Genomic DNA, 15,644 nt, shown 5'->3' with positions numbered 1-15,644 from the left:
GGTCAAATGTTTCCAAATCCTGCACTTTAATTTCAAGTGAAAAAAAAAGTACTCTCACTCTCTGGGAATAGAAGCATTGTTGATACCGTCTTTTGTGTTAAGGTTGAACTTATGTTTCACTTTATGTTTATGGCCTTTGCTATTGCTATAGCCTAATTATAGGCAATAGCCGCGTTTCCACTGCCGGGCCAGGGCCGGGCCGTGCTAGTGCGTGCTAGGGCCAGTGCGATAAGTCATTCCAAAAATAATGGCAACGGACGTTGGTAGTCTATCACAGCCACCGCACTAGACATTATTATTAGCCTATTTATGGACGTGCGTGTTATTCAAGCATTAATGGCAGGGAAAGAGACAGAGTTCTCCCTCATTTCTGCTCCGCGGTCTTGATTGTGGCATTTCTTTGAGGTTTTGTCTAGTAGGCTATTCCTTGTATCTTTTATGAATTTTAAAAAAGAACTCTGCCTCGTATTATGTCCAAACGGTCTACTTTTGTGTTCATTCGTTTCCCCTTATTTAATCCGTTGGCCTAATTGCAAAATGAAAAATGAACGGTTGTTGTATTTTGTAAAACGCAAAATTGAACACCAAAATGTTCATTTGAACTGTAGGTCTATGCCAAATGCTGCGCAAAAATATATAGGCTACACATCGACGAATTTTCAGATATTTGTTTGATTTTTTTTTGCCCCTTTAAACATTTAAAATATTTGACAAATTAATATGAAAAAAAATTATATTTTACTGGTTTTCTGAGGCCAAATTAGAACCTGGAAATGATATTTTCCCCGCAGTGCTGAATGAGAAGAGCCGTAACCACAGCCTAGAAATGGGATTTATAGGTGATTTATAGGCTATAATAGGCCCTAGGCTAAATGTGCCTGATAATAAAATAATATAAAATAACGAGGCATTAATTGTTTATTAATAAACTATTGTTTTCTAAATCATTTTCGGCTAAAAACATATCTCCATTTTCGGATGCACATTTAGAGAGAAATTAATTACCTACATAATTACATAGTCAGAAGATATTGGCTTTCGATTCGAATTTGTTTGTTTTAAATTGGATGTTTAAAGATTTAATCTACAAAGGATATAACCCATGTAGACTAAAGCTTTAAATGTCCAATTTAAAACGAACTAATTCGAATGCGGTGGCTGTTTCTGTTCTCGCGCTTCAGTTCACTGATCATGAAGCGCGCCTGATTGTCAAAGCACAACGTTTTCTTGTTATTGTGAGTTTACGCAAATAAATGTATTTGCGAATAATGTAGGCTATTATTATTTTCTGTATGACCAGAAATGAAAGAGTATTTTAAGTTGTTTCCACTGAAAGAACTGCAGTGAAACACACACTGGATGGATATGCGTCAAAAATATTGTGTTTATTTGTGCTTTGTTCCTTTTTTGGATAAAGGCATCTTCTACATATGCAGACTAATAAAATTTTACAATAATGATTATTATTATTATTATTTGAGGACAGAGTTTTTGCGAAATGGACGTGTCAATGTGCTTATTTTCAATTGGCGATTTCCGTTTGAAGGGTGATGGAAATGCGGCTTTAACTGCTCCGTACTTACTGCGTTTTATTTCTATAATTAATTTCGTTTCAAATGGGGTCCAACCAGTTATTAAAGGTGTTAAAAATTAAAAGGGCCTCGGTTAACGGTTAATGAAAAACTTGAAAACGTGCAGCCCTACTTTTTACATCGCGCAAAAAAAATAAATAAATAAATAAATAAATAAAAAAAAATAAAAAATAAAATCGCTGCTTGAATTGGAGAATCGCCTGTACTGGTCTGTCGAGCATACCAAGTGGCGACTCGCGAGACAATCGGAACACTACTGCAGCCACGGCAGGTGAGTTAATATACATGCTATCTTCCTAATTTAAAAAATAAATTAACTCATAATACCCGCTGAAATGGGTTGGGTTTTATGACGTTTGATCCAGAAAGGCGTGTTAGGGGTGGGGTTTGGGGCAGCGCTGTGGGGCTACTGGCCCGGCAGTGGAAACGCAAGTCCGGTGCTTGAGGCCCGAGGCCACTAGCTCGGCTCGGCTCGCTGTTAGCTCTGGCCCAGCCCTAGCCCGGCAGTGGAAATGCGGCTAATGAGGTTTTCATGTATATTGTGTCTTAAGAGTTCCTCTTTTTTTCTTTTAAAAGATAGAATTTTTGCTACATAAGTTGGAAGTTGATAAATGCAAGTTAATTTCTTTGTGTAAATAAGATTTGTGTGATAAAAATGCACAAGTTCTTGAGACATAGTGATACACATTCTCCTCTTTTTTGCCAAATAAACGAAAAGCATGTCAATGTCTTCTCTCTTGCTGTGTCAAAATCTCACCTAGCTTTCCTCTGAGATAGTCCCAAAATGTGCTTAAAGTCAAGTCAAATTCAGTTTGTGCATGATTGCATGAATATCATTTTTTTTATACTGTTTGGATAATTAAGCTATATATCACATGCTGAAGTACATTTCTGGAGTGTTAAAGATTAAAAGAAAAAAATAACCGAAAACCGTGACCCTAAAACCGTGATACAAACCGAACCGCCAGTTTCGTGAACCGTGCCACCCCTAGTGTATGTGTATATTTATGTGTTCCTACAGTCCTGTATTTTCCATCCTTTTGTGTTAGAAAAGTTCAAACCTAGGATAAGCATTTTAGTGCTCTGTTCCAGCTCTGAAGGGCATTACTAGAATGTTCTCTGTCGAGTGACTCCGTGACGGTGTCTCTGCAGAATAGCTTTATTTACGGCAGTGCTTTAGGAGCTTTGGGAAGCATCCGGGCGCTTTATGGTTCTCAGAAGTGTGTGGCGTCGCACTGATGGCACCTCTGGGACACTGGCCTGAATGCCCTCAGCATGTGATGCATCAGATCACTAAAGCCCTGCTGTTTTTATCCTGGTTGTAATGCGCTCATTAGACCGCACTGGCATGGCTGGCATTGGAGCGTGGGCTGTCCAATAAACCAGAGCCGGCCAGTAAATCACAGTTACCCTGTTAGACATGTTCAAACACCGCCTCTATATTATTATGCATCTAACCCAGTTAGACAGGGTACACACACTACAGTTCAAAGATTTGAAGTCAGTAAGATGTGTTCTCTTCTGCTCACTAAATCTGCATTTATTGGATCAAAAATACTGTAAAAACTGCGAAATTTTATAAAAATTTATTTTTAAATAATCAAAAATGTAATTCATTCCTGTGATCAAAGCTTAGTTTTCAGCATCATTACTCCAGTCTTCAGTGTCACATGATCCTTCAGAACTTGATTTGCTGTACAAGAAACATTTCTGATTGATGAATAGAAAGTTCAAAAGAATAACTTTTATATAATTAATGTTATAAATATATCTTTACTGTTACTGTTGATTATTTAATGCGTTCATGCTGCATATAACGCATTGTACTGATCACAAAAGTTTGATCAGTAGAGTATATAATGCAAAACCAGAAATATTTACAGTTTTCAGTCATCTTAAACATTCCTTTTGATCATATCAACTGTCCGTGTTTGAGATTGTTCATTACTGGACGAGCTGAAACCGGCACGTCTCTTCAAACAGACACGAACAGCTCAGCAGGTTTTCAAGTGACTCTACAATCTCATTAGGAAGGAAAAATAAGTGGGCATAATATATGAGAGACTATGGCCAAAATCCCATCTCACCGTGTGTGCTTGCCAAAGCACTGAATCACACCTGCTTTACCCGCGATCACATTACACAGCATTTATTTAATGCTCTTTCCCTGCATACCCAGAAGCTTTACTTGTGGAGAGTCATAAATATAACCTGCTTATAAAAAAGGCTTTTAATTACACAGAATTAATACATCAAAATGCTTCAAAAGTCATTCAAACGACCTGTCTAGCTTTTTAGCAAAATACATGTTTAGTTAAAGGAGAACTCCGGCGAACAATGAACCTTTGGTCTAATAAAACATCGGTACATAGTCAATCGTTTCACTGAGATTTGTTTTCATGATAATCGAATGTAAAGAGTTTTATCTCTAAAAACTGTTTAGCGTATAATGCCAGTAATGGGGGCATTGACTAAGTAAAAAGAAATCGCTAGTTTATTCCACTAACAAGGCACAAAATAGCCCCACTCTAATGCAGTAACATAATGAGGGTCCATACATGCAAAACGAAGCATTGAGAACTTTGTAAGTGTACAGACCGTTTAATAAGAAGATAGTTTATGAAGACAGTTCACTTCGCGTATACAGACAGGAGCCATCTTAAAAAATAGTCTCGATAAGTCAAACCACGAACGTCATGCTGAGTGATCTGAACTGTATGAAGTTCAGCGAACTTCTGAACTGTATGAGCGGCGTTCGGGGATCGACTTATCGAGACTATTTTTTAAGATGGCTCCTGTCTGTATACACGAAGTGAACTGTCTTTATAAAGTATCTTCTTATTAAACGGTCTGTACACTTACAAAGTTCTCAATGCTTTGTTTTGCATGTATGGAGCCTCATTATGTTACTGCGTTAGTGTGGGGCTATTTTGAGCCTTGTTAGTGGTATAAACTAGCGATTTCTTTTTACTTAGTCAATGCCCTCATTACTAGCATTATACGCTAAACAGTTTTTAGAGATAAAACTCTTTACATTCGATTATCATGAAAACAAATGTCAGAGAACGATTGACTAGGTACCGATGTTTTATTAGACCAAAGGTTCATTGTTCGCCGGAGTTCTCCTTTAAACTGCTTTTTATCATGGTGTTTTAAACTTTAACTAAAAATAATAAATCTTAAATCATGTTAAACAACACAGTTTCAGAGTGTTTTACTGTATAACCATATCAAAATCTTTCTGCATGGATCATACACTTTACATGCAGTTATTGTATTGGAGATATGAAATGCAAATGAAATGAACAGCACAAACTTCAGAACTCTGGATTGGATCTTACTTTTCTTGCCGTCCATGTCGGCGTGTATTTTGCGCGTCAAGAAGCCGGTTCTGTAGACGGCAGCGTTGGGGTCATGTGCGATGTCCAGGAACGGGTTACTGCCGCTGCTGATGCGACTGATGCTCTTAGTGTGAGAGTGGTGGTTCTTATCGGCCAGCTCGGACAGAGACTTCTTCAGCTCATCTCCATCACTACAACACACACACATCCCATCAATGCATCCATGACAACTCTTCCATAGCCCTAACCATCAATAAAGCATCTATAGTGAGAGTTTGAATAGGTTCTATACAATTAACGTGTGGAAATACAACTTTTGTGTGCATTTAATACAACTTGTGTGCATTGGAGTAAAAGACTAATGGTCTGATGTGTGGGAGAGTTTGCAGTTATTTAACTTCACTGCTGGAATCCCCACATAAACACCCTGACTCATCTGTCATTTGCAGGAAAAAAGCAGTTGACTGCATCTAAATGTATCTTTTGCATGCATTTAAATGACAGCAAAAAACAAATAAAGACAATTCATGCGTCTGATTGGTTTGTACTGTCCAATTTATGCTAGGTCACATAGATGTTTCTCCACAAAATGGATATAAATGCTAGCCTGGGAAAACCCAGACAACTTCTGGCAATTTTAGATTTAGATTTGCTCTGAAAGTTAGTCTGGGAAAGGGCTCATTCAAGCCCATTTCCAATCCATCGAAATCGCGGCACCAATCAGAAACGTTGGGGCGGGCTTTACACAATGACGACAGCGCTGAGATTTTGAATCAGATTTTGTAGCCTACATTACAAAGATGGATGCCACCGTCGAACATCACTCGTTCGAATCAGCTATCGCGTCTGTTTTAAGCGATTTGAATACCAAGCAAAGAACAACACTCGGAGATGTTTCTCCGCTGCTCTGCATACGTCATCTCCTTCATCGCTCTCATTGGTTTTAGGTCTACTCACGACGTCCGTTGGTGACGCCCCTCTGGAAATGATTTGTCTATGACGCTTTGCCAGACCATAACTCAGTTACAACTGAGAATGGTCTGGTTTTAACCAGGCTATATAAATGCACTATATGCAGCAATTACAGAGTTCACTTGTGCAATGCTCCCCATATGGCAGTTAGTGTTTGCACAGTCCCTCCATCATGACTGTTCACTCATGCATGCAAGGCAGCGCTCTTACAAATCTATCCATCCTCCTGTCTATCCCGAAAGAGTCTTGCCAGGATTTTAAACCTGTTTTTTTTTATGACCAGAGACCTGTCCGATCAATAGAAACTCATTAAGTAACCAAATGTAAATACCCCCAATAATAGAATTGCGATGAAACTGGTGTGCATTTCAGTTTACAATTTACTTATTACAAGTCAACCAGATAGTGCTGTACCATGTGTAGATAATGTGTAGAATAGGTGTGTAGATCGGTTTGCTTGGTCCGGAACCAAAAAAATAAAAACCTTTTAGTCCTAGTCTGTTTAGCATTTACATTAGCATTTGTAACACCGAACCAAAAGATTTGTTTACATGTCTTTGGCCCCTTGTTGTGTTCATATTTCAGTCGAACCTCACCAGAGTTAGTTTGGAAGAGGAGCGAGACCCATCTTTCAGTCTCGGTTCGCTTGTTTGGCGTACACCAGGGTTCAGATTGCAGCGTTCACACTTATTCAAATGAACCGCACTAACAGAGCAATCGTGAACACACCCCAAGTCATTGTCATTCTTGCAAATGTGATTCATGTGCTCTTTTATAGCAACGTATTCACAAAAGGCAGCTATATGTTTGCTGCAATTAACACACTAAACTGAAACTTTTATAAAAAAAAAAGATTATATTATAAAATAATGTATTATAGAAAATAGTACATTTTCTGGCCATGTTTGTGATTGGCAAAATAGTAAATTGAGTCCCAAATCAACACATATAGATAATGCAAAGATATTAATTGTAAGAGAATTTCTCGATGTCCCATTTATGTAGTTATTTCCAACTTTAACACTTTAAATTTGTTTTCGTGATTAACCTTTGATGCGTGATGAATGTATACTAATGTTCAAAACTTTGTGGTTGGTAAGATATATATTTTTAAAGATTTCTATTTCAAATCAATGCTGTTCATTAAAACATTCTATTCATTAAAGAATCCTGATAATATAATAATGATCGTGAAGTTAGCGAATAATAATGAAGAAGCTTGTATAAACTACTCATAAGGTGTTTTGGATCCTTCAGTCTTGAAAGCTTCTATGCCCATTCATTTACTGCAACCAGTTCTTCAAAACTTCTTTGTGTACCACAGCAGATGCAAAACGTTTTAAAAAAAAGTTTTTGGGTGAAATATCCATTAAGTTTTAATCTAAGTGCAAGACAACAGTGGTAAATATGGTGTCCTTCTCTTTGTTTCATACAGCAGGACGAGAAGATTAAAGACCATTAATTGAAGAGCAACTGGGCACGTGCCACTAAACGCCCGCGTGTCTATATATTAACGGTTGAGGAGACGAAGACTGCTAGGTTCTCCAGTAAATGTGAGCACTGCGCTGGACTCTGTCCTGAAGGTTTGAGCTTTGTCAGTCACGTTGCTAGGAAACTAATAATCCCAAAAGCAGCCATTTACCACGGCATATGTTTGAAGCACAGGAGAGTCAGGAGGAGTACTGTATATACAGATTATTCTTCAAAAGAAAAGCTGACAAAAAGAAACATTAATAAACACTGATTTTGGCAACGAGTCAATGCAGTCTCAGCCTGCAGACGGACTCACAGTAGCTCGGCATATAAATAACCCTTTTAGAAGTTCTCCTGCACTTACTCGAGCTGAATCACACCATTAACCGGCAGATGGGATTTACCTACTCGCAAAATAAGCCATCAACATACCTCAAATCAGAAAACAATTAATTTCACCCTCATTTCAACTTCAGATTAAAACAGATCCTGTCATTCTCCCTCTCTCTGTTTAGTGCTCAGTCTCTACGTACTCTAGAAAACGCTATAAAAACCCAGATATATGATGATGGAGGCAGATTATTTCAGCAAGATGACAAATTAACAGACGTTAGGAACACACCAGAATCGGCCGCACTTTTGCACATTTAAATAAACCATCTAATAAAATAGGGCTGGAAACACGTCTGTGCAATACACACAAAGAAATACTTAAATCATCACTAGATGAGAAATGTTGGCAATCTTATTAAAATATCAATTGGAACTGATAATACATTTCATACATCTGACGATAGCGGTTTCAATTGCGTTAGTTTATGATTTTCTAATACAATATAAAATACAGCAGAAAACATTTTTAAATCAGTGGATTATTTACAGCTATTGACCAAAAGTTCACAGGCTGCAGGTGTTTCCACTGGCTCTTTCACTCTGATTTAGTGCCAGACTGAATAAGTGCTGCTTGTAAAGCAAAGCAATCAGAAAGAGTTGCACCCTTATTGGAGGGCAAAGGCTATTTCACACGTGAAGAATGTATAATTGTAACCTTCAGCACCAAAGAAATGAAAGATGTATGTGTGTCCATTTTACCCCAAGACAAAATGAAATATCTGAAAACGTAATGAAATTATTTTAGATGTTAAAATATATTCTCAAAACTCATAAGATTTGGAAACAAAGACGGCAAGCCGTATTTGTTTGTTGGCAGCAGGGGAGTCGCTAGGCATCTTGGCCTGTTTGTAGCCCTTATGCCTGGTTCAGATTACACGATTTTTTTTTTGTCTGTTACGATAGTCACTGTGTCAGATTACGCGATTTTGGCTCCTAAAATCTTGTCGTGTCGTGGACAAGACACATGTCAGACTACACGTTACTTCCTGACCAGTCATCGCATGCCGTGTTTAACGGTGCGCGTGATGTCATCGAGAAGGCGAAAATCGTAGCGAGTGAGTTCCTGGATTGCTCGGCATTGCCTTTTCAGCGTGAGAAATACACAGTGTGGCGTGTGAGTGTGTGAACTGGTTAAATTGCGTGTGTCTCACGGCCATTGCGTGAGACTTGAGAACCCTGCTCGAAGAGGACAGTATGGGCTGTCAATCCTCCAAAGAGAAAATATTGTTTTCTTATTTATTTTTACTTCTAGTTTTAACGTTAGTCTTGTATAAAGTTGTATTGTATAAAGTTGTATACGGAAAAGCTTGTGCTCCTATTGGTCAACCTCATACATGTGACGGAACCGTCTTGGACGACCGTTAAAAAAATTAAACATGCTAGTCTTTTTGTCGTGATGCAACGCAGACGCGACGTAGGTTGTCGCCCACTATGACACACTATACGAGATGATACGATCGAATCTTGCGTCCCGACACCCGTTGTTGTTTACGAATCCCCATGGCACCCTACGTCAAATGGATCGTGCCAAAATCGGGCTAAAATCGTGTAATCTGAACCAGGCATTATAGATCCAGCTGACTGGCTGAGATTGGGTGAGATATAGAGACATCTCAATTGGATTGGGGGTGAGGGAATGTGCCCCTGTTTGGGTCTGTTCCATCCCTTAAAATCATCCTGAAGGCCAGGGTATACTTCATTTTCCGCATTACACTCAGTCTTGCGCACAGTTTTTCAAAGTGAACTCCATTGGCCGGGAGACATTGGGCTGCACACGAAAGTGAACGGTCCCTACTGATGACGGAAATGTCACACGGAGATTGCGCATACTTTCACCACAGTGCTATCGACTGTTATTATAGAGGTTATATAATAACAGTCCATTATGGTATTTTCTGGTGTTCAGCTGGCAAAGTTGGGGAACGTTTTTTAAAAGTAAAGCTTTTCAAAATTGCGTTACTCTGTAAAAAGGTTACTAGTTATGTTAGTTACTTTTTATGGAAACAGTTATGTTATTTTAGCGTCACTTTTTCTCTCCTAGACTGTGTTTGCTTGTTTGTTTTTTAATAACACACAGACACACTTTTGGTAAATGTAACTAGCCTGGAAATCCAGACCCAAATCCGAAAGATTAAGGGTCTGGCATTGAGTAATGTAAATCGCCCAGCTCAAGGGGCGGCACCATGCATGCATGCACTTGAAAATATCACTGCACGCAATTGGATAACACTGCGACCAATCACAGCAATACTCCCTATATGCTTCACTACACGCGGAGCTAACTGGCAGATTACAGTCTTGTTGTATCCGGTCAGCAAAACTGCAAAAATGTCCTTCTTGCAAAAGACCGAATCGAGCGCCGTCTTCTGTTCCTCTTTTAGATAAAAAGCCAAGTTTAAAGGACAACTCTGGCGCAAAATGAACCTTTGGTCTAATTGCACATTGTTACGTATTCAACCGTTATCTGAGATTTTTTTTCATGATTGCCGAATCTAAATAGTTTTATCTATTAAAACAGTTTAGCCTATAATGCTAGTATAACGCTAGTATATAGGGCATAGAGTAATGACAAATAAAAATCGCTTTTTATTACCACTAACAAGGCTCAAAATAGCCCCACAGTAACACGGTAGCACAATAAGGATCCATACATTCAAACCGAAGCATTGAGAACTTTGTCAGTGTCCATACAGTTTAATAAGAAGATATTTTATACACACAGTCAACTTCACGAATACAGGAAGAAGCCATCTTTAAAATATAGTCTCTACCAGTCAATCTACGAACGCCGATCCAAGTGCGCTGAACTGTGCAGAATCTCATTTGGTCCGTTGTTTCCGGAAGAAACACAAACACGAACCACTTTCTTCTCTTTAATATGTACATGTTGCCTACTGTTCGCGCTCACATTATCACTTTATTCACATCTCACCAGCGCACTTGGATCGGCGTTCGTAGATCGACTGGTAGAGACTATTTTTCAAAGATGGCTTCTTCCTGTATTCGCAAAGTTGACTGTGTGTATAAAATACCTTCTTATTAAACGGTATGGACACTGACAAAGTTCTCAATGCTTCGGTTTGAATGTATGGATCCTTATTGTGCTACAGTGTTACTGTGGGGCTATTTTGAGCCTTGTTAGTGGTAATAAAAAGTGATTTTTATTTGTCATTACTCTATGCCCTATAGACTAGCGTTATACTAGCGTTATAGGCTAAACTGTTTTTATAGATAAAACTATTTACATTCGGCAATCATGAAAACAAATCTCAGATAACGGTTGACTAGGTAACAATGTGTAATTAGACCAAAGGTTCATTTTGCGCCGGAGTTGTCCTTTAATTCCTTCATTGTAGCGGGCAAAGCCGTTAACAACTGGTGTTCACCCATAGCCATCCTGCAATGTTTACCAATGAGTTCAACGTCACAGCGCTGTCGTCATCTCGCCTCTGGCCCACCTTTATCAGATACGGCGATGTGATTGGTGCAGCCAATTAAATGCGTTTAATTATTGGAGGTTTGCATAATAATTAGAGTTTGCTTTTCAGGTTAATTCCTTTTGTTTTGAGGAACACTGAATTCATTTTTGTGCAAGTGAGATGAGTAAACGGATGTTCACATTTAGCCTAGAACTACAATACTCATCATGTTTTCACATACACGCCTCTGCACTTACGATTCTCCCAACATGGGGACAATAGAGCTGTCAGTCAATACATGAGAGACAAAGTCACTTGTCTTTCTTGTATGCATAACAGATTTTTTTTTTGTACATTTTTAAAGTTTTAAAAAATGTCCATTATTAGTTGAAAAAAAGTAATGTGATTACATAACTTGTTACTTGTAATGTTACCAACACTGTCTGCCAGTTCTAAGAAGTGTGGTGGATTTTTCAATTAATTATTACTTTTTCTTCATTATTATGTTTGCACCTGTTTATGATGATATGGTGTTAATTATGTATTCAGTCATTGAGCCTAATTGGTTGCAAATGGATCTGTGCATTGATTTTTCATGTGATTATTTTAAATGGGAATGATTTTGAATATTTGTATATGCCTGATGGAGGTCGTGAGACCGAAACATTTCTAATACAATTTTGAAACTCATTTGCAAGTACTGATAGTGTGCAGGAGTTCGTTGTTTTTTATTGTTGTTGTTGATTTTTTGACCTACTTGGTCTTTTTTTCCCACCTATAACCTGCAGGTGTGTAACTGCATTTCCTAATTAATTCATTATTACTAACATTTATTTTTATTGCAGGATTAACAATTATATGCTTTTGAAACCTGAAATGTTTCCAAACAATTTGGTCAAACTCAAAGGCAGTCAGTGTGACTGAATCATGTCCGAATATAATAAAAGGTAAAATGAAACCAGACAGATATCTGAATTTATAAACTCATCACTTTGAATAACAAAGCTTTTCCCTAGAAACAGTAGTGTTTGCTGAATAAGAACCAATCACATTGTAGGAAAATTATGTAATGAATCATGTCACCTTTGTCATGCTCCTGTTCCTTAAAAACTATTGAATTGTTTTTGCTGGTGGGATTGTCTCTGAAACTGGTCTGAGATCCTCCGGCCGTGATTAAAGCCTGGGTGAATTCACCCGAGTATAATTTCTTTACAAGTGTCGACTGTAGACGCTAGGGTGTCGACTATAAGTAAATTCAAGTAAGGTGCAAAAGAAAAAAAAATCTACCATAGAAAGCACTATTGTGGTGAAAATATTGTAAAAGAATTGCTAAGACACAGCAGCACTTGTCTTCAGTCGATTTATTTATTATTAGTGAATATTTATTTATTATTAGTGAATTAACTTGGGCCATAAAAATCTAAAGAGACCACTCTCACAACTTGATGTGCCTAGTGTAATCACTCATGTGTTAACCATCTTCACTGAGTTTCTGGGGCATTAGGTGGTGTTGTGCCCTGGCTGCTCAGATACATTCAGGGTAAGATGGCAATAACATTTACTAAGTACCATTTCAATATGTCTCATCTCCTGTTCATGAGGGCATTGCTGAGAGCAATAATTTTGAATAAATAAATAAAATACAGACTGTACCTTTTGTGGGGTTTGCACTAAAGAACCTTTTAGCCAAATTTGTGCATACTGGACAAAATTGTTTTTTTTTTTTTTAAGCAAAGATCCAAATAATCCAGTAAAAACTGAATGTGGACCAAACAAGTTTCAAAAGTGTGAGTTGAACAAAATGAACAAATGAACAAAATGAAAAATGTGCCTAATCTTAAAATCTCTAAATTTTTAAAATCTTCAACAAATAGAAAGGGTTCATCTAAAAATTTCAATTCAAGACTTGAGGCATTGAAACAGTTTTATTTCTAACCAAATTCCCTCTTTGCAAAATATTCACATATGTGATGTTTGCAGCTTTTGTAAAATCCTCTATAAACACAGACCCGGCCCTCATTAATTCAGTGTTACTCCACCACTGTGGTTGGGGTGTTGTTTGGCAACCATTCAGCTAAACGCTGCTTGGCGGCAAAGTTGATTTAAAGAAACATTCCAGATTCAATACTGAATCATTTTGTCTACACAATCATATGTATATGTTTTGTATTCATATCTTGTGTTTATACGTTAAAAACAGTACATTTTAATGTTTAATGTTTTGGTTTCTTGGTACAATGGTTTTTAGGGCGTATTGCTTTAATAAACAATATATTCAAACGTGATATCACGTAATATTTAATCTGCAAATAACTGCAGTACACTCCATGTTTCAGCAACAGAGATAGGTTTGAAGGTTCGAATCGTTTCCTCTGGCTCAGGCAGAGCGAGCTCTGGTTTGTGGCTGGAGTAGGTGTGTGATGTATATCGTCTGCGATATCGTAATTGTTGTTTTAATGAAGTGCGATCTGACATTATCCAGTATATCCCTCACACACACCCAGAGAGCGCATGCATTAACTATGTGATGTAGTCTTGTAGATTGGACTAGTGCGGATGCGCATTTAGACTGATTTACACAATATTTATATCATTAAATATAGTTTATATATATATATCACACAAAGAGTGCAGTTTTCAGCATGATAAATGTGATATTGATTTTAGATTTGAAGATTAATAAACAAGAAGTTAATATAAAGTGACTTAATATATGCCATATTGCCTGTTTTTGCTCTATTTCGCCAAAAAATATTTTCCAAAACAAAACCACAGCACTGTAATTGCGTCTCTGAGCAACACACAGGCGTGTCCTTACTGAAGGAATCAGCATTTTGAACAAATCCGTTGAATCAATGACTAAAATGGATTAAGACAGATGCTTAAGTCAAATGCTTCATTACTGAATGAATCAGCCATTTGAATGAATCATTTGTCACCTCTGAGCTCCATTAAACACTCATCTAAATGCCACTTCAAATGCAATGAAAACGGCAGCCTCTGTGTTTCCTCTGCAAGGCAAAGATGAATTCTCTTCAAACTTAAATTTATTTGATTGGTAACAGCCCCATTGTGTCTTATTATTATAATTGAATTTGACTTAATTTATTTAAATTGACCCAAAAGATGATGCATGCATATAATTAGGTTAAAAATGGCAGTCCCAAACCTGTCAAGGTACCAAAATATCATCTAATTATCGTTATCGATAAAATCCCAGAAAATATTGAGAGAGGTTAATCAATAATCGCACAGCCCTAGGTTAGAGCAGAGAGTTGGCGAGGGCTGGCTGTGATTGGGCACAATGGGACGATGTCTCGCTCTATGACTGTTATCAGTGAGGCACACTGTCAGTCTAATGTCATGTTTTCAAGATCATAATTACAGCTCATGTCTCAAATGCCACCAATCTAATCATTTGACTGAAAAGCACACCATCACACACTTGGGCCTTAATTGGAGCATGTATTTGATGTGTATTGGTGTGCTGCGGGCACCAAAGCCAGCGATGATGGAGATAAAAATAAAACCACTCATTTCTTTCACCCCTTGTAAGGCCTTGAGGCTTTAGAAAGGTGCTGGCGGAGGATCTGCGGGCCAGTGAATATTGCATGTGCTCATGGGAATCCCAGCTTGAATCCAGCCTGCACATTTCCAGATCTTATAAAGCACAATTTATTGCTTTTTCTCCACAATTTTCTGTTAACTCTTTTTAAAAGGCATGAATGGTGGTGGTGAATGTGTAAGTACTTACACGGCCCATTCCAGCTTCTCATTCTTGATGGAGTTATACAACACCTGCATGGAAAAAACAAGAAAAGAAAACGACTTAGTATGGTACATTTTAATATAATTCCTATTCACCTGAAGTAGAAGATATTCATTTAACCTCCTGAAATAACTGTTCTTCACATGTGAGATCTGCTCCATGTTATGTGTGATCTGTGTAACTGTAACTAGGCGTGTGGTCTTTAATTTAATATACCATCTCACTGAGTTATTATGAAGTCAGTCACTGTAGAATCGGTTATAATGAAACACTGTCTCCTCTGGACACTAATGGATCTTTCTCATGCAGTGCCATCAGTGAAATTCATTTCATTGGGAAAATGTCACACAATTCATTTGCAGTATTTATGCAAATGCACACCCAGACTCCTGCGTGAAGTATGAGCGAAAAGGTCAAGCTAAACCTCAAAATGCTGCAGATATCTCATTTGTTAGCATGAATATTAAGTCACAGACCACACGCACACATTGAGAACCATGCCACACACCCGGTGCAGGTCTCAAATGACCAAAAGGGCTTCGCCACATTCATGAGCATGCGAGATTCAATAGACAGACTGTCATCTGATACACATTTCACATGAGCAACCTCCCCGTAACACTGATGTGACCCAGAGAAGACACTCAAACGGCTGATCTCTCAAAACACTGATGTTACATGAAGC

At 37.9% G+C, this 15,644-nt stretch overlaps 1 protein-coding gene across 3 annotated transcripts in view; it reads right to left on the bottom strand.

The window, feature by feature from the left end:
- psd3l (pleckstrin and Sec7 domain containing 3, like) overlaps positions 1–15,644 on the bottom strand; it is a 163,444-nt gene that overhangs the window by 21,032 nt on the left and 126,768 nt on the right. For all 3 annotated transcript variants that reach the window (XM_039676604.2, XM_089126337.1, XM_089126338.1), the window contains exons 10-11: positions 14,945–14,988; positions 4,934–5,124 (exon numbers count right to left, since the gene is read on the bottom strand). In XM_039676604.2, coding sequence (XP_039532538.2) covers positions 4,934–5,124; positions 14,945–14,988 — 235 coding nt within the window. The remainder of the gene's footprint in view (positions 1–4,933; positions 5,125–14,944; positions 14,989–15,644) is intronic.

This window comes from Pimephales promelas, chromosome 23 (assembly GCF_988280905.1).
Source record: "Pimephales promelas chromosome 23, fPimPro1.hap1.1, whole genome shotgun sequence".
Taxonomy (NCBI): domain Eukaryota; kingdom Metazoa; phylum Chordata; class Actinopteri; order Cypriniformes; family Leuciscidae; genus Pimephales; species Pimephales promelas.
The sequence above is the reverse complement of the archived record's forward strand: the minus strand, read 5'-3'. Positions and strand labels throughout refer to the sequence as shown.